At 33.4% G+C, this 21524-nt stretch overlaps 1 protein-coding gene and 1 long non-coding RNA gene across 2 annotated transcripts; one reads left to right on the forward strand and one right to left on the reverse strand.

The window, feature by feature from the left end:
• Positions 1 to 2754: 2754 nt before the first annotated feature.
• LOC116844356 lies at positions 2755 to 4567 on the reverse strand. Its single transcript, XR_004378070.1, has 2 exons — positions 4141 to 4567; positions 2755 to 3970 (listed from the first exon to the last, which is right to left on the reverse strand). It is a non-coding gene; the product is annotated as an uncharacterized LOC116844356 (long non-coding RNA).
• Positions 4568 to 13687: 9120 nt separating this feature from the next.
• LOC116844332 lies at positions 13688 to 21465 on the forward strand. Its single transcript, XM_032815740.1, has 5 exons — positions 13688 to 13718; positions 14687 to 14764; positions 14976 to 15353; positions 17132 to 17428; positions 17520 to 21465. The coding sequence occupies exons 3-5, from the start codon at positions 14996 to 14998 to the stop codon at positions 17675 to 17677; spliced, it is 813 nt and encodes a 270-aa protein (XP_032671631.1). The 5' UTR covers positions 13688 to 13718; positions 14687 to 14764; positions 14976 to 14995; the 3' UTR covers positions 17678 to 21465.
• Positions 21466 to 21524: the final 59 nt, after the last annotated feature.

The raw sequence follows: 21524 nt of genomic DNA on the forward strand, positions 1-21524 counted from the left end.
TTTTTTATAATACTTGAAATTAAAAAAATAAATATTTTTATGAAAAAATTTAAACAAATTTATTAGTCAAATCTACTATATACAAGATTGTTACAAAAGATATTAAAAACTGATAATGCAAGTCATAATAAGTAAAATAAATAAGATCCTAAAAAGGACCTGATCAATAAAACATGAAATAATATATTAGGATAATATCATACATTAAGGTCCTAATATATATCTAATCATTATAACCTTGCAAAGGTCTTCCTTACTCGATTTTTATCAATACATGGTTAGGTTTATCATAGTAAGGATAACCTTGCGAACCACTTGTCGCGCCTATTGTTGCTAGGACGCGAGAAAAGAATTCGAGATCGGCGTTACGGGTGCGGCAGGGTGTGTGGCGGTGGGAAGGATTGCGTTAGAAATACTGTAGCCACTAGCTTTATATAAAAAGGCTTTATTTTAAACCGTATTGCTGTGTTTTATTATAAACTCCCGAATTGTTACAGTAATGCGCGAGATACGCGGCGGGTATGTACGTCACGGGCAAGAGACCGAGATATTAATTTTATCGCTGGCGGTCTTCTTCGCTCTTTTATAATATTGTTTAGCCTTGTCGAAGGGGAGTGTCTTGGCAACCAGGAAGTTATCATATTTGGTGATAGTCCGGTGCGTTTCGGCTCAAGATCCGAAATGCGGAATGTGCAAGGTGGTGCTTAATGCAGCACTTGCACATCCGCTTCCTTGTTGTAGCGCAGTCGAGACAGTTCCTCATGAAACGTTTCGTCAGCGCTAATAATATTCGCGATTATAACATCCTAGTTAGGACCTTATATATTTCAAGTATACCTAATGACAATTTCTAGTCGGGCAGGTACACGCGAGCGAGGCACGCGCGCCGACCCTGAGCACCGCTTAGACAAGACCGCTTATTCATTAACTTTAACACGCTCTCCTGTAAATCTACTTGTTGAACGCAATTTTGTTAAAGGAAAAAGTTGTTTGTTTTAGCATGGTCCATGCAAAGTATCATGTCCTGTACTCCGAATGTGGGAATTTCCGGTCACCTAGTATATATATATATACTGGGTGATCGGAAATTCTCGCATTCGGAGTATAGGACATGATACTTTCTAAAACAAAACAACTTCATTATATACATTCTTCATTATATACATATATATAATGTTATTATGATATATTGAGATGTTTCTTTAAAATTATTTCAAAGTTAACTTCAAATATTCAAACAGAACATTTTTTTTTATAAAATCGATTTCTTAGGTTACTCTGCATATAAAAGCTTTTTTAAATATGTGAATATCTGCCGACCACCAGGGATGTCGTCACCGCAACCTTTGCAGACGACACTGCCATAGTGACCATAGTGTATGAAAACCCTACAGTGGCATCCAAACGAGTGCAGATTGAGTTAAATGCCATTCAGAAGTGGACCCGAACATGACTCATTAAAGTCAATGAAAATCCACTAACGTAACCTTCACCACACAAAAGGAAACATGTTTACCTGTGTTCCTTAATGAACTTCAATTACCTTAGGCGGAGGACATTAAACGTTTCTGTTTCAATTCACGCTATTCCGACTTCTTAAATAAACACCGATTGTTACATTTTACAGTTGTTCTTTTTTTGATAAAGGTATAGAAAACAGGCGCCACTTCCGATCCACTTGACCTTGACATATGTCATAGAGATCACCCTTCTGAGCTACTTTCTGAAGATTTTAGCCGTCGGTCATAGTTTATTGAAAAATTATGAACAAAAGAAGTTACATAAAATGCGTAATGTAATTTTTGGACACCGTATACAAAGACATCAAATTTGTAGGCTAGGAAGGTATCTACCACTGCCCTAAGTAACATTCAAAAGGTTTTAACTGGCGCTCATTGTTTGTTAAAAAGTTATTCACAAAAAAAGATACATTAATATCAATACAGAGTATATTAAGTGTAGTATGTAAACGGTGTCTGTCCCTAGCTATGTAACTGGGGGGCTACACCCCCCAGATTTCCCGTAGCGCGGCGGGGGGGGGGGGCAAGTCTGTTGTACTTAGTTAAAGAATGAGAATTTCTCACAAAAGAATTGGCCTCCCCCCGTCGCGGTGCGGGGAGTCTGGGGAGCGTAGCCTCTCAGTTACACGGCTAGGGACAGGCATCTTTTTTATTTTTATTATTTTCTATTTGTAAATCTTCAAATATAATAGGAACACACACACACCGGGAGCCCGTTTGGGCGGGCGGATAAGCGCGTGTGTGTGTGTGTGTAGCAGGTACCTTCCTAGTGTACAAATTCGATGTTTTTGTATATACGTTGTCCAAAAATTACATTTATTTGATGCAAATTCTTTTGTTAATAACTTTTTAACGAACAACGAGTGACGGCTAAAACCTTTTGATTGTTACTCAGGGCCATATCCTTAACAACATATGTCAAGATCAGGTTGATCAGAGGTGGCGTCTGTTTTCTGTACCTGTTTTCTATACCTTTACCAAATCTATCATAAAACCCATGTGAACTTATGGGATCCAACTATGGGACACTGCATTCAATTCGAACATCGAGATCTTGCAAAGATACCAATCTAAAATACTACGTTATTGGTTTTATGGTTTTATTGGTTTTTATGGTTTATTGGTTTATTGGTTTTTATGGTTTTTATGATTTATTGGTTTTATGGTTTATCACCAGTGATATTTTACACAAGCATCATCTCAACAATAAGAGAAGAAATAAAAAGGCTCAGTGTCAACTACAATCGCCGCAGTTTACCATATAATTTCATATAATGTGATTTATACATAAAAATATATTTATACAATGTTTATACAATAGATATATAAAACAGATAAACAAAATTCCAAACAGAGATTTACTCTGGCATAACACATAATATTGTAGGTTAACGTGCTTTCACGGAAATTTTTATTTACTCAAGAAATATTTGTCATTATTGTAATCACAGCAACAATAAAAAAAGAGCAAAATTGCTCGTGAAACTGTTATCTGATATGAGAAGATGCATTCTTACATTTCAGCACCTGGAATTTAATCAAACTCATGTTTCATGGTGCAACGGAGTTGGTTCAAATTACAAACATTCTTCATCTCGAACCCTTGCTGTGCCTCTTTTGTATCGATGAGACACGTGTTATGTATCTTTTCGTCGATCACAAATTAAGCTAATATATTTTAGACACGAGAGACAATATTATTGATTTACAAAAACATTTACACTACAATTGATTTACACTACAAAATAATCGAATATTCGTCTTTGCTGCTTACCCATATCTGTTTCTCTGACAACCGATTCATTTGGCGTCCGTATCAACCAATCTATTCGATAACATTATAATGTTAACTCTTTGTAATATATCGAATGTGATATTATGTTCTACGACGATCGAATGTACTGGATATTCTGGAAATCGCTAAAGGATATAAGTTTGTATCAGGGCTTCCATTTTGATCCGTTTTGCGAATACACGTTTAAATGTTTAGCGTTAGTGAGCATTTAGTAAACTGTTAACGTTTAACTGTTAACTGTTAACTGTTAACGTTTAGTGAACAGCAAAATTATCTTTGTGTAGCACTATAACTAAACATTTAATTGTTTAAACAGATTCTGTGATCTATATATTAGGTGTTCCGGTTAGTTTTGAGGGATTTTGTGCAAAAAAGAAACACGTATATTTTAGAGACATTAAATTATTTTAATCAAAAATTTTTTTCACCGTTAGCTTTTTCAACTTTTTCTCACTTTTCTGGCAATAAGTGGATTCCGCGGTAAAATAAAAATATTCATCTTTCGAAGCAACCCATTCATCGAGCTATTTCTTTATTGCATCATATGTTTTGAAGTGATAAGTAAGACCGTGCTGCATCGAAATAAGTAATAATCTGAAGTAGCACAGTCTGGTGAATATGCGGCGTGCGATAAGACTTCCTATTCAAATTCCCACTGAAACAATTGATTTACCAACATTTAATGTTGTAGCTAATTCTTGAAGTGTTTGAGCTGAGTTTTCATTCAACAATGCCTGCAATTCGGCATCTTCGAACTTTTTTGGTTGATCTGAGCGTTTTTGTCTTTCAAATCAAAATCACCACTTTTAAATCATCGATACTCACACGTTTTAACTGATGGAGCAGACTTAGAATAAGTTTCTGAGATGAATCGGTTAGCTTCGGGAGCTGTTTTTCTCGAATCAAAGCAGTAAAGTAATAGATGCCGAAAATGCTCTTTATCACGTTCTATATTTAGTCGCACTAAACAGTGTGTTTATGTTTACGAATACACAGGACATGTGTCAATTTGTTTGTAGAGATGTCCTAGCTTTGACAAGATGTACCCATTTTTAAAATGTTTCCAGTAGATTTGTAGCTATAGCCATCTATAGTGAACCCTCAAAACTAACCGGAACACCTAATATAAGTATATTTGACAGCAAAATAAATAACTGTTTATACGACTACAACTAGACTTGCGATAGGGAAAGTATATACATGCGATATATATATATATATATATGTGTGTGTGTGTGTGTGTGTGTGTGTGTGTGTGTGTGTGTTACTGCTGATTGTCTTTCTTGTCTCGCACGATTGTTAGAAAAAGCCAGTAATTTTCTATTTAAAGATGTATAAACGAATAAATTGATTTAATGTGTGACGTGGTGGCCCCGAAAGGCGTCCGTCACAAGGAGCGCGACTCTGCCCGCCTAGTTTTGCGCGCGCTCAGCGTTTTGTGTCGCGAATACCGTTTGGCGAACGCGAAGTCGACATTCATTCGCAGAAAATTAGAAGAAATCTCCTCAGGTGTCCCACAGAGTAGCGTCCTGGGTCCAATTTTATATTTGTTATTTACAGCAGATTTTCCAGTCTGTACAAACATTTGCACAGCAATGTAATGCCTTGAAAGAAAGCGTATATTTTGGAATTAATTTTGCAAAAATGGATTAATCGAATATTTTGAAACATTGTATATTAATAAAGTAACTTAAACTTTATATTACTATTTTTGTTATTCAGAAAAACCTATAAATAAATATGCAGCGTATGGTTAAACTCACAACTGCAAAAAATATCGCTGCAATCGTAAAGAAAGATAGCTTTCTAATGATCTGAGATAAAAAATTAAAAAGTTTCTTAAACAATATGCTTGTAATTGGAGGATTTAAATTTTAATTTTAAATTTAAATTTTAAGCTGTGGAACAAAAATTGTAAAAACAATAGCTGTTTAAAAATAGAATATTCACATTTCGTATCTTTTTGTTATTTTGCACTATTAGAAAAAGGTATTAAGTTTAATGCTTTCCTGAATTGTTTGAGATCATTGTTTGCTATTTATAGTAAACAATCTTTTGGCAGCCGTTTATTTCACTTAGTTTCGTTATTGCGACTGCTCGTATCTGTCGAAACATCCCTGATGAGGAAAGTTATTGGTTTACACTTGATATCCTTCTCAAATTCGTTTTTCAAAGATTTTACATTTATTTCATCGGTACGCGTTTCATCGAGTTTGACTAACAACAAACCTTATCTCTGAGCAACGAGTAGAGACCTGGCCGGGCAGCCTCTCGGGATAACCACCAACAAGTTCAGATCACGGACGCGTCGCTACTACGAAGCATTTCGTATTTAGGTGTATTATTTCTGTCTTATTTCCGCTTTTGGGATGATTCATGTCTTATTTTCGTTTTTGGGGTGATTTGTTTCTGGGCTGACATCTGCGATGGAGGCCAGCCTCAGAAATGCCTTGAGATCATTGATCCTGATCGTTTGTTCTTATTGATTTTTCACCTTAGTCGTTTCCAATATCCTAACCGATCGGTGTCGCACTTTCCTCCTCTGCCTCCCGGTGACCATCAAATAATTATATTCATACCAAACAACCCGATGCTTCATTGCACCCGTCGGCCGATCAAGAGACGCGGTAGCGTCTCGCGCCAAGTGAATGCACGAAGTGAGGAGCGGCGTGAGACCGGTCGCGTATAACTTACGCCGACCAGTCTAGTTCAGCGCAGGTAAGATTTATCGTTTGGCTATAACAGCTAATCGGACGAATTTCTGCATAGGCTTTATTGATTTCCTGGGGTCAATTTGCTTAATCAATCTATCTTTATATTTGTCCCACTTAGTTCATGAGAGGAGATATTTTAGTGGAAAGTCCGAAATGACAAAATTTTCGATTAAAAAACGTTCTATTGTCAATACAAATGTCCATCTCAGCCTTTCTCCATCAGAGGTGTCACTTAGCGGCGCAATCAGCGAGGCATGGACCACGTGGTTAGGTCGTGTACACGTATTGGTGTCAAAAGACGCGGTAGTATCTCGCGCAAAACAAGAGTCGCGTAAATGAGAGGGAAAATGTCATCCTCTCTTTCTCTCTCTTACTCGCTGCCGCGACCGTTTTTCAAAACAGCGAATGAAAGAGAAGAAGAGAATGATATTCTCGCCCTTACTCGGCGTTTCGAAGCAACTGAGCGCTCGCATCGCACGTATAAGCCGAACATCTATAGAATAAATATAGTAGTACTTCTGTTAAATTGATACGCAACTCTCGTAAAATTATAATTATTTATGAAACTTTATGTCAAATTTGTGTTTAATAGATATTCAATCATTGTGTTTAATAGATATTCAATCATTTATGAAAAAAATATGATATCCGAACAAGTATATCTTTTTTTAAAAAAAAGTGAAAAAAGACGCCAATTTCACGCGCTTGCCTGCACGAGTAGAATTATACAAAAATTAATGTTTCTATAAAAAATATTTTATTTGTAAAATAATATATTTAAAAATGTTAATAAGAAATATTGTTGTTTAAACTTCTATTTTTTATAAAAAATGTGATATCAGGTAGTTAAGCTAAGTGAAAATAATTCACGTGTTTCCTTACATGAATAGAATTATATAAAAGCAAATATGTTCATATATGAACATATTTGCTTTTATATAATTCTATTCATGTAAGGAAACACGTGAATTATTTTCACTTAGCTTAACTACCTGATATCACATTTTTTATAAAAAATGTGATATCAGGTAGTTAAGCTAAGTGAAAATAATTCACGTGTTTCCTTACATGAATAGAATTATATAAAAGCAAATATGTTCATATATGAACATATTTGCTTTTATATAATTCTATTCATGTAAGGAAACACGTGAATTATTTTCACTTAGCTTAACTACCTGATATCACATTTTTTATAAAAAATGTGATATCAGGTAGTTAAGCTAAGTGAAAATAATTCACGTGTTTCCTTACATGAATAGAATTATATAAAAGCAAATATGTTCATATATGAACATATTTGCTTTTATATAATTCTATTCATGTAAGGAAACACGTGAATTATTTTCACTTAGCTTAACTACCTGATATCACATTTTTTATAAAAAATGTGATATCAGGTAGTTAAGCTAAGTGAAAATAATTCACGTGTTTCCTTACATGAATAGAATTATATAAAAGCAAATATGTTCATATATGAAATATTTTACATACATACTAGTACTTTTAGAAAACATAAATCCAAAGACGTTAAAACATAATATTATTTCTACTTTCTACGAAAAGGATGTTCCTTTTTTCTTTTCTACGAAAAGATAATTAGATAAAAAAAAATTAAGAATCATACAAAAAACATTTGGCGTGCCTATGTCGCAATAAGGTGCATTGAATTTTACAAATTGGTATACAAAATATTATTTGGAAAATATATTTAAATTATTTATATACCCGGGCACGCCAATGTTTTTTGTATGACACTTAATTTTATTTTTGATCTAATTATCTTTTAACATCTCTTTCGTAAAAAGTAGAAATAATATTATGTTTTAACGTCTTTGGATTTATGTTTTCTAAAAGTATGTATATGAAATATTTCATATATGAACATATTTGCTTTTATATAATTCTATTCAGTAGGGAAACACGTTATTTTCACTTAACTATTATTACTTAAATTATTATTATGATGACATTATTTATGATGTTTATTTTAATTTCGCGATTAAATTCAGGTTTAAGATTGTTGAAAAGTATCTCATTTTAGTACCAAAATGCGTTTGATTATTTATACACTGAAATTTATTAATTCTTTTTCTTGTGACTATTGATGTAATGGAATGCTTTGCATGCCAGCAACAACATCCTTTCATTAGTCTGTTTAATATTACTTGATTTGTGATCAAATTATCTTAATTGCGAACAATTATAGATATTAGAATAATATCGTAAAATCTTGGAATTATTAATAATTTTATTCGCCTCTTGGCTGAAAAATGATGTATTTTCTATCTTTTCTTATATTTTTTATTTTTTTATTATATTTCTTTGATATATCTAAATTATTATACTTTTTGATATATTAAAATATGTAATTTTTTTCTTAAAAATTTATAAGAGAATTCCCTACAATGTTAAATTTGTTTTTAAGAAAATAACAAATTTTTAGATAAACTTTCGTTTTGCTTTATAATGTAATAAAATGAAATAGGTAAGTAAATATTTGCGATTATTTTTGCACATGATTCTATTCTAGACTTGAAAATATATTTATAATTTTTATAGATTTCATTAGTATTTTTATTGAATATAAATAAAAAAGCGAAGACAGCAACAATCCCAGTGTGTCAAATTAAGGTGTTCCACATAATCGTTTGTGTGCTACATGTGAGATTTAAAAATCTCCTATATATCTTCCATATATCTTCTACATATATATGTCTTTTTAAAGATATCCTTTTATTTAATTTTTTGTTACTCCAACAAAGAGATCTAAGTGACTAGGCTTACTCGCTAAAAGTTACTTTTAGGCAGCTATTGTGTAAGATGGCTATACTTATGCAAGAATAATCCAACTCATAAAATTATGATTTTTCAGTTTTTATTTTCCAAGTCTTATAGGTGTTTAAAATAAATGGTTAATGGTGTTTAAAATTAATTAAAAATAGTTTTTTTTCTACTAATTGCGTTATTTTTCATTCTTTACGGCTAAGCTTTTTAAAATATCTTGAAATATCTTGTAAATATCTTGAAAGAGAAGAAAATTGACGATATTTGATTTCTTAAACGATTGCGAAGAATTGCATATTTTGTATTTGCATTTACTTTACATTCTCACTCAATCTATACTTTTAAAATTATGTATAAAATTTTTATCTTCATTTTTCTCGAAACGTGCTTCATGTGAATTGGATCGTTCTTGCATAACTATGGCAAAATTATCTTTGGAGACAATTTTATCATAATTTCATCATTTCCACTAGACCCTTTGTCAGAAAAAAAACTTGTACGCCTAATGATATTATTGTGCACCCCGCAGGTGCCATCCTACGGGAGTCAATATGTATAGTTAACGACGAGGAATTTCGAATGCACTTTGAGATGGTGCGCGACTCTTTATATTCCGACGGACGCTTGCAGAACTTGAAGATAATGCGTATGAGTGAAATTTTAAACGCAAGAAGCGAGCAAGTCCTATGGTAAATAGAAGAGACGGCAAGTTGACAATTTTTAAGACACTCGCATTCACGCACTCACAACTTATCACAGGCTCGAGTATCAGCTCGAGTATCCACTATGGTCGGCGAATTTCAATTTCCTGTCAAATGCGCCGTGAAGAAACTAAAGGCGTCGCTCAGCATTCTCGTTACGACGATTACTTACGACATTCGTTACATACAGTCTGTTTGATAAGAGCGTGTCCGGCAAAACTTGATAAGTAATTTATTGAAATGATTTGGAATAAAATATATACATACTATTTAGTTAGAACTGTGATGTTTTATTGTTAATAACTTGTCCAGTCGCCTTAATTATCAATAATTGTCTAGCATCTCCGAGATATGCTTTCAACTAATTTTATGGCATATTCTTGAGGTACAGATCTCCATATTAATCAAATTTGTCGAACTAACTCCTTGACTGACTAAATTTTTTTTCCACGAAGTTTAAACTTTATCAAGGACCAAACATTTCCAATAGGATTTGCATTCGGTGATTACAAAGGGGCCAATTTAGTAATTCAACACCATTTTCATGTTTCCACGTGGTACAAAGGCGACTTCGATATTTAGAATCATTGTCCTCTTGTAGCATCCATTTTTCATTTTTTCTTATAAACCACGTTTGGGCAAATGGTGATAAACTCTTTTCATAAATTTTGACCATTTTACTCTTACGCTTATACACTCACCATTCAGCGGCTGTTTGCCTTATACGGCAGTTGCATAGGAAGGGAGTTTCGTCCAAGCAAGCATTATATGTCTTTTGTATTTGCAGCACAAGGTTGTCTAGATGAGACGAACTTCCTAAATTTCTTGAAGGGAAACTTCACTTAAAAGATAGAGTAACCGCTTCAAACTGGAATTATTTCTTACCTATACACATTCTCTATTCCGAATCGTCGAGTGGATATTTCTATTTCAAATTGAAGAGTGAATTTGATATACTTCACTCTGTTATAAGTTAAATTGACTTTAATCAATTGGAATATGTGTTCATATGGAGTCACGATACGCTCAAAGTTTGGGTAAAACATTCATTTTTGCGATCTCGTGAAACGGAACCTTCATTTCATTGCTTTGAATGAAAGTACCACCACTTTTCACTCACCTTGAGATTCCACGCTAAGAAATTTAAAGAGGAAGTAGCATTGTTGACTACGAGGGACATTGGTGCACGGTCGGTTTCACAAATTTGTAGTAACAAATTAATGTTTTGAGTGTTATCTATATCTACATCTATATAGAAAATTTATAAATGGGCTTTTTCATTTAGAAATTCACATCATTAAATCGTTTAGAATCAACATGATCAATCAAAATAATCAAGATCTTTTTCGTGTTAATTGAATGAAGAAAATCAGTGATTACGAATGACAACGTGGCTATTGGTTCATTTACAAACGAGAAAGAAAATGGAAAAATCCATTTAGAATGAGGATTCTAAATGACAGAGATTCTATTTTTTGTCAAACGTTTCGTCAAAGATTTATTTGTTTTCCGCTTTATATCAGAAACATGAATAAAACACATATTAAATACTTTGAGTATTTATAATTATTCATATCATATTAATATTATAATTATATCGTAATCATATTAATACAACGATAATATAATTGCTTTATAATTACGAATATCTAAAAAACGTACACATTATTATAAATATCATTTCGGTGATTATCATCTTTATCATCATCATCATGACGAATATTGGCATTATCAACGTTATTATAATGAATATAGTCATTATATAACATTATTATTATATAATATTATCATTATTATAACTATCATTTCCATGACCATTATTATCATCAAGAATATTAGTAAATTTTTCAAGAAATTTGCAACTTTCTAGATTCGTAATTTGTGACCTCGCATTGTAAAAAAATTTGTGTTAAATTAGACTTATTTTCACACATCTCATTTTATTCAATCTAATTTCTGTATTAATTTAGTGCAGGGCAAATGTCTTAATAAATAATGCAAACTATGTGTACACTCAGAGGCAGGTATGGTGTCCCTCGGCGGGCCCGTATATGACTGTCAAACAGTCGAAAGCGACAACAGGCATATACGGAGGGCGTACTGTACGTCTTACGTACAACGCGAGAGAAGCGAAGAAGGAACGTAGGGGAAGTGGTGGGAGACATTCCGATGTTGTATTCTTATCGCACATCATCCGATGGAGAGAGAAAACATCAGCAGACGTTACCAGTTGTTAGTGGTGTCCTCAATAGCTGTCTCACTCACTCAACACTTGAATGCAGAGAATATGAGCGAGACAGCTATAGGGACACCGCGCTGTCTCTATAAGTATCTCACTCGCTCTAATATTCATGTATCACGCTTTCCTCTTTTCTCCTTAGCAGAAATGCACGTTGTGCCGATAAATGACACCAAACGACAAAATTTAACTTTTTTGTTGTTGTACGAATGTGAATAGTTATTTCCGATGTATTTTTGTCCGCTGAGTACAAATCCTTAGTCCAAATTTGGTTACTGCGTTACATTTTTGAAAAAAATACATTGGAAATGATAGACATATTTCGTCAAAAGGTCATTAAGATGCGTCCGCATGTAATATTGAAATGTTAAGATCTTTGCAAAGAATGAATTTTGCCGGCATATGAAAAAAATCATCTGATGCTATAAACATTTCAGTAATATTGCCGCATATTCTGATGTTAATGGTAATGGACCAAAATATTTCACAATTTGACACATCCTACGGAATAGAATAATTTTTTTCTTCGTAAATTTCATGATAACTATCAGTATATATATATCAGTATATACTCAGTATATACTCCATATCTATTATTTTCAAAAGTAAGAAAAAGTATCTTCAAGAAAAACTTGCTTTAATTGGAAACTTGTATTAATTGTTTCTTTACATTAAACCTACATAACACGAAAAAACGGCTCTTACATGCCTACTGTTTATATTTAGAATTAAATTGATTTTTATAAGAGCCTTATAATATTATTAGTTCTTTCTTATTTTTTTAATTTGTAAGAAAACAACGATATTTTACAATTTTTATCATAAGATTTATGAAAAGAATTCATTCCACCTAGTATAGTACGTCAAATTAGCACGGGAACACAATAAGTGTAATAAGCTTTAAGTCACAAGAAATTGGCAAACCTCATTTAATTATTTTTGTAAAAGTCGACTAGGATTGTTTAATTTTTTAATGCTTAAAGCTTACTACACCTATTGTATTCCAGGTCTTAAGCGATTTAAAAGAAATGCATGGGTAACTTTGAGTGCTTAGACTTCGAAGCGTTTATAGCGTGCAATAGATCGCGCCCTATGTTGGAACTGTGCAAAAAAATCTGTCTCTTTTTAAAATTGTAAAGAAAAGTCTATACTTTATGGTTATATACTGATATATCTATACTGATGGTTATCATGAAATTTACAAAGAAAAAAATTTATTCCATTCCGTAGGATGTGTTAAATTGTGAAATGTTTGTCCATTACCATTGACATCAGAATATGCAGCAATATTACTGAAATGTTTATAGCATCAGATGATTTTTTTCATATGCCGGCAAAATTCATTCTTTGTAAAGATCTTAACATCTCAATATTATATGCGGACGCATCTTAATGACCTTTTGACGAAATATGTCTATCATTTCCGATGTATTTTTTTCAAAAATGTAACGCAGTAACCAAATTTGGACTAAGGATTTGTACTCAGCGGACAAAAATACATCGGAAATAACTATTCACATTCGTACAACAACAAAAAAGTTAAATTTTGTCGTTCGGTGTCATTTATCGGCACAACGTGCATTTCTGCTAAGGAGAAAAGAGGAAAGCGTGATTCATGGATATTAGAGCGAGCGAGATACCTATAGAGACAGCGCGGTGTCCCTATAGCTGTCTCGCTCATATCTCTGCATTCAAGTGTTGAGTGAGTGAGACAGCTATTGAGGACACCACTAACAACTGGTAACGTCTGCTGATGTTTTCTCTCTCCATCGGATGATGTGCGATAAGAACGCAACATCGGAATGTCTCTCACCACTTCCCCTACGTTCCTTCTTCGCTTCTCTCGCGTTGTACGTAAGACATACAGTACGCCCTCCGTATATGCCTGTTGTCGCTTTCGACTGTTTGACAGTCGTATACGGGCCCGCCGAGGGACATCATACCTGCCTCTGAGTATACATTGTACGTATAAAATATGTTACTAAGAAAGTATATGTCACATATAAATTCAGTTATTTTAACACTAGGAATAGTGAATATAAACTCAAGATAGTAGAATAAAAATAACACAACGACGATATGTTAAATTAACGAGTATGTTAAAAATTCAACACAAAAATTTTTACACAGATCGCTTTTAACACAAATATAAAATTTTCATCGTGCGAAATCTTTCAATATGATTTCCAACAAATGTTATATAAATTTTCAATTTCGGCATCGATGATACTTGATTCGCCATTTTAAATTCTTAATTGTTGTAATATATTAACAATTAACAATTTCAAAATATGTGTTCACATGCGAATCTTTATACAAATAAATTTATAATGGTAGATTTATTCATATTTATAATGTTTTATGGTTCAAGGCGGCCATATTGGATTCATTATAATTAATTTCGTAATTTTGATATTAAATTCATAATCTGCGACATAAAAAAATATATGAAATACTTAATTTAGTACAAATTAGTTAAAAACAGTAAATAATCTTTGTTTTTCAACCGCTATATGCATTTGCAATTTTGAAAAAAAATCTAGTTCAAAAATCGGTACCATTAACTTTTTCAAAATTTAATAAGCTTTAATTAAAAACATAAAACATTAAAATCGAGTAAGATTTGAGGGCATTAGACAATCTCAAAACATGATTTTTTGTTTTCCCCCACCGCGACCGACGCGCGATTTTGCGAGCATAGCCTATCGATGTTCACACACACTATAGGTTCCGTTCTGCCGGAATAACCAAATTGAACTTATTTTATCGCGATCAGATCGCTTTTAATACTAATATCTAAGCGATCTGACCGCGAGTTACCGTACTGAGTCACTCCGGCAATAACAATATCGTTATTGTTTTCGGAAATATATTTATTTTTATTATTTTTAATCCTCGATTTTTCTCCTCTTCTAAATTCTTTCTTCCAGCAAGCACAAATTCTGCAACTATTTTCGAAAACGATCGAAGGTGGCGTTCGGTCGTTACAAAGAGGTTCGAGCACGCAGGTATATAAATCTCGGCTAAGCCTGAATCCTGATCAGTTCAGTTTCATTCGTTCAGTCGAATGAGCACGTTCATCCACTTTCTAATAAAACTGCAAGTATTTATTTAAAAATTGTATTGTTGTCTGCTATAGATTTTTGTTCGCATAAATATATTATCGTTTATGATAAGATAAACATAATTGGCAAAGTACTGTCAAACTTCACATCGTAGACATCTACTTCCAAGTCAACATGAATCATTCCGAAGAAATTCCTGCGAAGATACATTCCGATTCGAAAAACTATTGCTACCACAAGAAAATTCCGAATGTTATCTGTTTGAAGCCGCTGGAACCATTTGAGTTGTTCATTATGGAGATAACAGAAAAAGAAGAGGAAGAAGATAATAGATCTCATATGTTGTGTTGTGACTTTAAAAAAGACGTGACAATTTTTCTTACTCAATTTAAAGAAAATGGACAAGATTTTAATATGAATAATATGAATAATAGAGAAATATTAAATTCAATTAAAACTAAAAGAGCTTATCCAATTTGTAAAACGAACATACAGACTAAAAAGAAGTGGCACTGTAGGGTGTATGACTGGGGTGAGTACTTTCTAATTGACTTTTTACAGCGTAATCTATAACTATAAAAGCATAAATAAAGAGTATTTTAAAAAGCAGTATATATCTCTCGTCGATATCCGAAAAGAACACTTTTGTGTACATTTGAAACTGGTTATCTCAAAACCTACGTAACGTATTACAATTGTGCTGATCTTATTTGATAGATAATTTAATTTTCTACAAATTTAGTTTCGGTATTTTTATTAAATAATCCAAGCTTCTCTATGTATTTGCAAAAATATATATGAACCGAAATTTTTAGACACTAATTTTTTAAGTAAACATTTTTTTACCTATTTATAGGAAATTTTCCGTTTAAATTTAAATTTCATTTTAATGTCTGGTCGGAACTTTCAAGCCTTCTTCTTGTATAATAGACTTTAAATACATCCTACTAGTTCCGTAGTAAGAAGTTTAACAATAATATTTTTCATATCTACATTCTCGTATTTCCATTTATTAAAACTGTACAAGGAAAGTATGTTATATAACAATTACATAACATATTTCTGTTATATCTCTAATATAGCTAATCTGTATAGTCTAACAATATTTCTATAAGAATGCATATTGCATGATGTTATACTATTCATTAGACTTAACATGAGTAGGGGAACCTCTCCCAGTATCGGCCACCTAATAATTTTTCTTTATTGTTTAATAATGAAATGGCCAGCAATAAATCTGATCAAGTTAAAAGAAGCCTAATACAGTATTGTTACAATTGCTTTGAGTAAACATGAAGAAAATCAGTGTGTATGTCCATTACAACAAAAGATATAATTTTTACAAAACCTCAAATTACAAAAACTGTTTCCCAGTAAAAATTAACTTATTGCTTAGAAATGAGAAATTGTTACCTTACAAATACACATACAAACTTCAGTGAGACATTATAAAACTTTAATTAACAAAAAGAATACATAAAGAAAATTTTATACGATAAACAAATAATCCTACAAATCAAAGTTATAAATGTCCAATCAAGATATTAGAAAACTTCAGCGGAATCACAATCATTTCGCTACCAGTTCTTATTGCTCTTACTCTATCTCCCAACGTGTTTCTTGGAATAGCAAACTGCGTTGAAGCTTCCCTGACGCTTAATTTTCCTTCCATAACCATTTGAATAGCCCCTTTCATGTTTTCTGGTAACCATTTCCCTTTACTTTTGCCTTCCATTATCGATAAAATAGTTCTGGAAAGCAAGAAAAACCGATATTGTAATTATAAGATAAATTACTTTTATGGCCGGTACTGGGGAAATGACACGTGGCCGTATGTGGTATTAGGCAACATACACGCCAACATAAATGTATTAATAATTTAATCACATGTCTTCCAATAACGCTGTTACTATTGCTATCTATACTTTATCTAACTACAAATAAAATAAATATGAATCAATGGAAATCAACTCACTAGAGAAAGAAACATAAAGATTGAAAGTTTAGCAAATACAGGCAGAAAACGCAATAAAACTTTCTCTTCACAGCAGCTCTCAAACAACTGAACACAGGCGCGAGGAATTCTGAAGGTTATCGCTTTGTCATTGTATCTAAGTAGTAGACACAATAAGCATCTGCCATTTAGCGGCGTTTCGAAAAACCACGTGGTGGCCGGTACTGGGAAATGGCCGGTACAGGGAAAAGTTCCCCTATGCATGACAAGTCAGACATATTTAGTATTGAAAGAGTATTGTATATCTCACTGAATTAAACAATATTCTTTTATTCTATTATTCTTCATTGTTCCAGATGCCCTTTGGCTCTATCTATATCGAATATGCGACAGAAACAAAGACATATTTCCTTACGCTGGCATTCTACTTAGAAACATGCAAGAGTACTTTGTTCATCAAACTAAGGAAAAGGAACCTAATAATCGTATAAGCATATTTTACTACCATCATCATTCAACGACTAAAATACTTCTGATGTCTGGAACGAAAATCTGTATAAGACATTATAAATTTGATCCAGGAAAAAAAATATATGTTAGTATGCAAAGGAGCGACTCAGTAAATGTGATTTCGATGATTTCATTTTATCATGGTAAGCATCAATATTATCGACATATAAATATATCGATTCATCAAATGCGGCCGATATTTTTTTACTTATACATTTTACTATATTTCGCCAGATTTTTCTTTAAAAGCCTTTTCCGTGGACGTTGTTTTGAAAAGGATAACAGCGAACAGCATATTGACGAAGGAGGATTTAGAGAAATTAAACTTACCAAGAACCATACTTCAAGAAATGATAAGAAAAGGATTGCAATTATTTCGCCACTTGCAATGATAATTGTAATCATTTGAATTAAACATAATTGGCAAAGTACTGTCAAACTTCACATCGTAGATCAGTACTTCCAAGCTAACATGAATTATTCCGAAGAAATTTCTGTGAAGATATATTTTTGTCTGAAAAATTCTTGCTAAAAATTCTACAAGATAAAAATTCTGAATGTTATCCATTTGAAGCCACTGGAGCCATTCGAGCTGTTCATTATGAAGATAGCGGAAAAAGAAGAAGAGGAAGATGATGATAAATCTTATATATTGCGTTGTGAATTTAAAAAAGACGTGATAATTTTTCTTACTTAATTTAAGGAAAATGGACAAGATCTTAATATGAATAAAATGCGTAATAGAGAAATATTGATTAAAACTATTAGAAAAGAGCTTATCCAATTTGTAGAACGTACAGAGGGACTAAAAAGGAGTGGCACCGTAGGGTGTATGACTGAGATGAGTACTTTCTAATAAACTTTTTACAGCATAATCTATAACTATAACAGCATAAATGAAGAGTATTTTGAAAAGCTATATCTCTCTTTCTCGTCGGTACCCGAAAAGAACACTTTTTTTGTACATTTGAAACCGGTTACCTCAAAACCTATGTAACGTATCACAATTGTGCTAATCTTATTTGAAAGATAATTTAATTCTCTACAAATTTTGTTTCGGTATTTTTATTAAACAACCTATGCTTCTCTAGTTATTTGCAAAAATGTATATAAACCGTGATTTTTAAACATTAATTCTTTAAGTAAGCATTTTTTGATCCATTTATAAGAAATTTTTTGTTTAAATTTAAATTTCCTGTAAAATCTTAATGTCTGGCCGGAATTTTCAAGCCTACATCTTGCATAACAGACTTTAAATTAGTACGTTCCGTTGTCAAAGAAGTTTAACAGTAATATTTTTTGTATTTACATTCTTGTATTTCCATTTATTAAAACTGTACAAGAAAAGTATGTTATATAACAGTTACATAGCATATTTGTGTTATACTCCTAATATGGTTAATTTGTACAGCCTAATAATATTTTCATAGGAATGTTTGGGAAATGTGTGAGTGATTAGGAGCAGGGGATATTTTTACTCAGTTCCCTGTTTTTTTCTTAATAACAATATTTGTTTGGTTTAGATGTTATTACAGCGTTTTTCTGTGCGGACGCTTATGCAGTATGTATGCTTGTTGCGTAGTTGCAGTCGTAGACATCTGTGCAGTGTGGACGCTTGTGCGACATGATTGCATTCGGGGACGTCTGTGCAGTGTGGGCGCTTGTGCGGCGTAATAGCTTGTGCAGCATGAATGCAGTCGTGAACGTCTGTGCAGTGTGGACGCTTGTGCAGCGTTATTGCAGTCGTAGACGTCTGTGCAGTATGGACGCTTTGGCAGTATGGTTGCTTGTGCAGTGTGTATACTTGTGTTGCGTGGAAAGCTTGTTGACGCATGGAGAGTTCGCCGTTGGGCATGTATTACAATGCCCTGGAGGAGGAAGCACGTGTCTCAGTGTCTTTCGCCGCTGGGTACATGTTTCAATACCCTGGAGGAACGCGTGTTGCAGCGTTTTGCCGAAAAGGAATACATGTTGCAGTGCTCCGTGTGGCGCGTCTTTCAGCTCCGTGATGTCTGCTCGACCACCCATTGGGGCTTTCTCTTATAGGCCCCTTGGTGAGATCTTAACTTTGAGCACAGCGACTCTGCCGCGCGACGCCTAGTAGCGGAGTCGCGTTACCGATCATGGAGTCCATTACCGATGGAGTTAAACAATACAATTCATAACGAAATTTTGAATAATAAGTAACGATGGAGAGACATTAGTGACCGGTGCTAATATATTCCCGCGTCTCTAATTTACGTAACTAACGCAATAAAACGTAACTAACTGTGCATAACAAATTAAACGTAAGAAATCGGTCGATGAGAAATCGATTAAACAAAATATCAATCATCGCTTATTACATTTATTTATCACATCTTTACATTTCAATTTAAATGACTACAATCATCATTGCAAGTGGTGAAATATTTACAATCATTTTCTTATCAATTTTCGAAGTATGATTCTTGGTAACTGCAGTTCTCTAAATCTTCCTTCATCAATACGCTGTTCCTTGTTATCCTCTTCAAATCAGTGTCCATGGAAAAGGCTTTTAGAGAAAAATCTGGCGAAATGCAGAAAAATGTACAAGTAACAAAATATCAGCCGCGTTTGGTGAGTCGACATGTTATTGATGCTTACCGCGATAGAATAGAATCATCGAAATCATATTTATTGCGTCCTTTGCATACTGATATATATTATTTCTTCTCGATTGAATTTATAGTGCCTTATACAGATTTTCGTTCCATACATCAGAAGTATTTCAGTTGTTGGATAATGATGGTAGTAAAATATGCTTATACGATAATTAGGTTTCTCTTTCTCAGTTTGATGAACAAGTTATTCGTTTATGTTTCTAAGTAAAATGCGTAAGGAAACATGTCTTTGTTTGTGTCGCTATTCGATATAGATAGAACCAAAGGGCATTTGGAACAATAAATAGTCTCTCAAGTCATTACTTAGGTAGTAAAATCACGATAACATCGAAGTGACAAGAAAATCTGTTCAGTTTGACCTAGCATATAGTGGCAGACGTCGTCATTATAGCTCACCTACAACATGATATGTGATTATTTTTAAATTTCTTTGCATAAATTCAGCAACTGTTTCCGAAAACGATTGAGGATAACGTTCGATCATTACAAGGAGGAGCGAGCAGGCAAATATATAAATCTCGGCTAAGCCTGAATTCTGATCAGTTCAGTTTCATTTGTTCAGGTCGAATGAGCACGTTTTTCCACTTTTTAATAAAACTGCGAGTATTTATTTAAAAATTATATCGTTGTCTGCCATAGATTTTTCTTATTTATAGACTTATTCATAGACATTATTGTTATAACGCGTATAAAGAGAATACTGTTCGAAAAGAGGAAAATTACTGAAAGATTCCCGAATACTTTTAGAACGAGTAACACACTTAGTTTATTTTTTAAAAACACTAAAATGCGAGAAAGCAGCGAACAGTCGCAGGAATGACTGTAAATATCAGGCATGTCAAACATGAAGAAGGCAGCGGATAGCCGCAAGAGTCGCAGGAGACAGTGAACGTCTACGATTGGATAGGACGGCGGATAGCCGCAGGAGGCGCAGGATGCAGGAACGCCGACGTCGGAAAGGGCGGCGGATAGTCGCAGGAGGCGCAGGATGCAGGAACGCCGACGTCTGAGAGGGCGACGGATAGCCGCAGGAGAAAACCTGTGAATGTATCTCTCTTTTCCCCACTCGAGGAGAATGCCAGCTCTTTCACTTTTACTCTTGACGGAAAATCTCAATATCGATTAGCAAAACGTGATAACGAATGAGATGCACCTCGCAATAGCTAAAGAGAAACTGAAACTCAGATCGTACCCGGAGGAGAGAGAACAATGAAACTCCGGGACGATCGCCCCTTGACAACGTAACAAATTCTCGCAGTTCCTCGGTTACGAGGACTTGCTACGCCGAGGAGATAGCTGACTATCAGCTTCTAGAATATTCAGGCTTGTTGCTAAGCCGGAATCTCGACATTTCCGCTACAATTATCATAAATTAAACTTATTCTTAAATCATCTTGTGCAAAATATGCAAATAATAATGCAAATAAATGATCTAATTTTAAAATAAAATGAGATCTGTACCATATTATAAGAAGTAGATGTTAATTCTACATAAAAGACTAAAAATCTAAATTAAATAAAAAGTTCTTGTCAGCAGCATGTCAACAATACGCACAATTAGTACGTAACATATATATATATATATATATATATATAT

This window comes from Odontomachus brunneus, unplaced genomic scaffold (assembly GCF_010583005.1).
Source record: "Odontomachus brunneus isolate Ranch 3 - 2012 unplaced genomic scaffold, Obru_v1 Obru_scaffold_003, whole genome shotgun sequence".
Taxonomy (NCBI): Eukaryota; Metazoa; Arthropoda; class Insecta; order Hymenoptera; family Formicidae; genus Odontomachus; species Odontomachus brunneus.

Excerpts from the sequence above, each read along its gene's own strand:
- LOC116844332 (XM_032815740.1), top strand. The coding sequence starts at position 14,996 with ATGAATCATTCCGAAGAAATTCCTGCGAAGATACATTCCGATTCGAAA. Across the intron at positions 15,354-17,131 it reads CTGTAGGGTGTATGACTGGG|ATGCCCTTTGGCTCTATCTA; the intron begins GTGAGTACTTTC and ends TCATTGTTCCAG. Across the intron at positions 17,429-17,519 it reads GATGATTTCATTTTATCATG|ATTTTTCTTTAAAAGCCTTT; the intron begins GTAAGCATCAAT and ends ATATTTCGCCAG.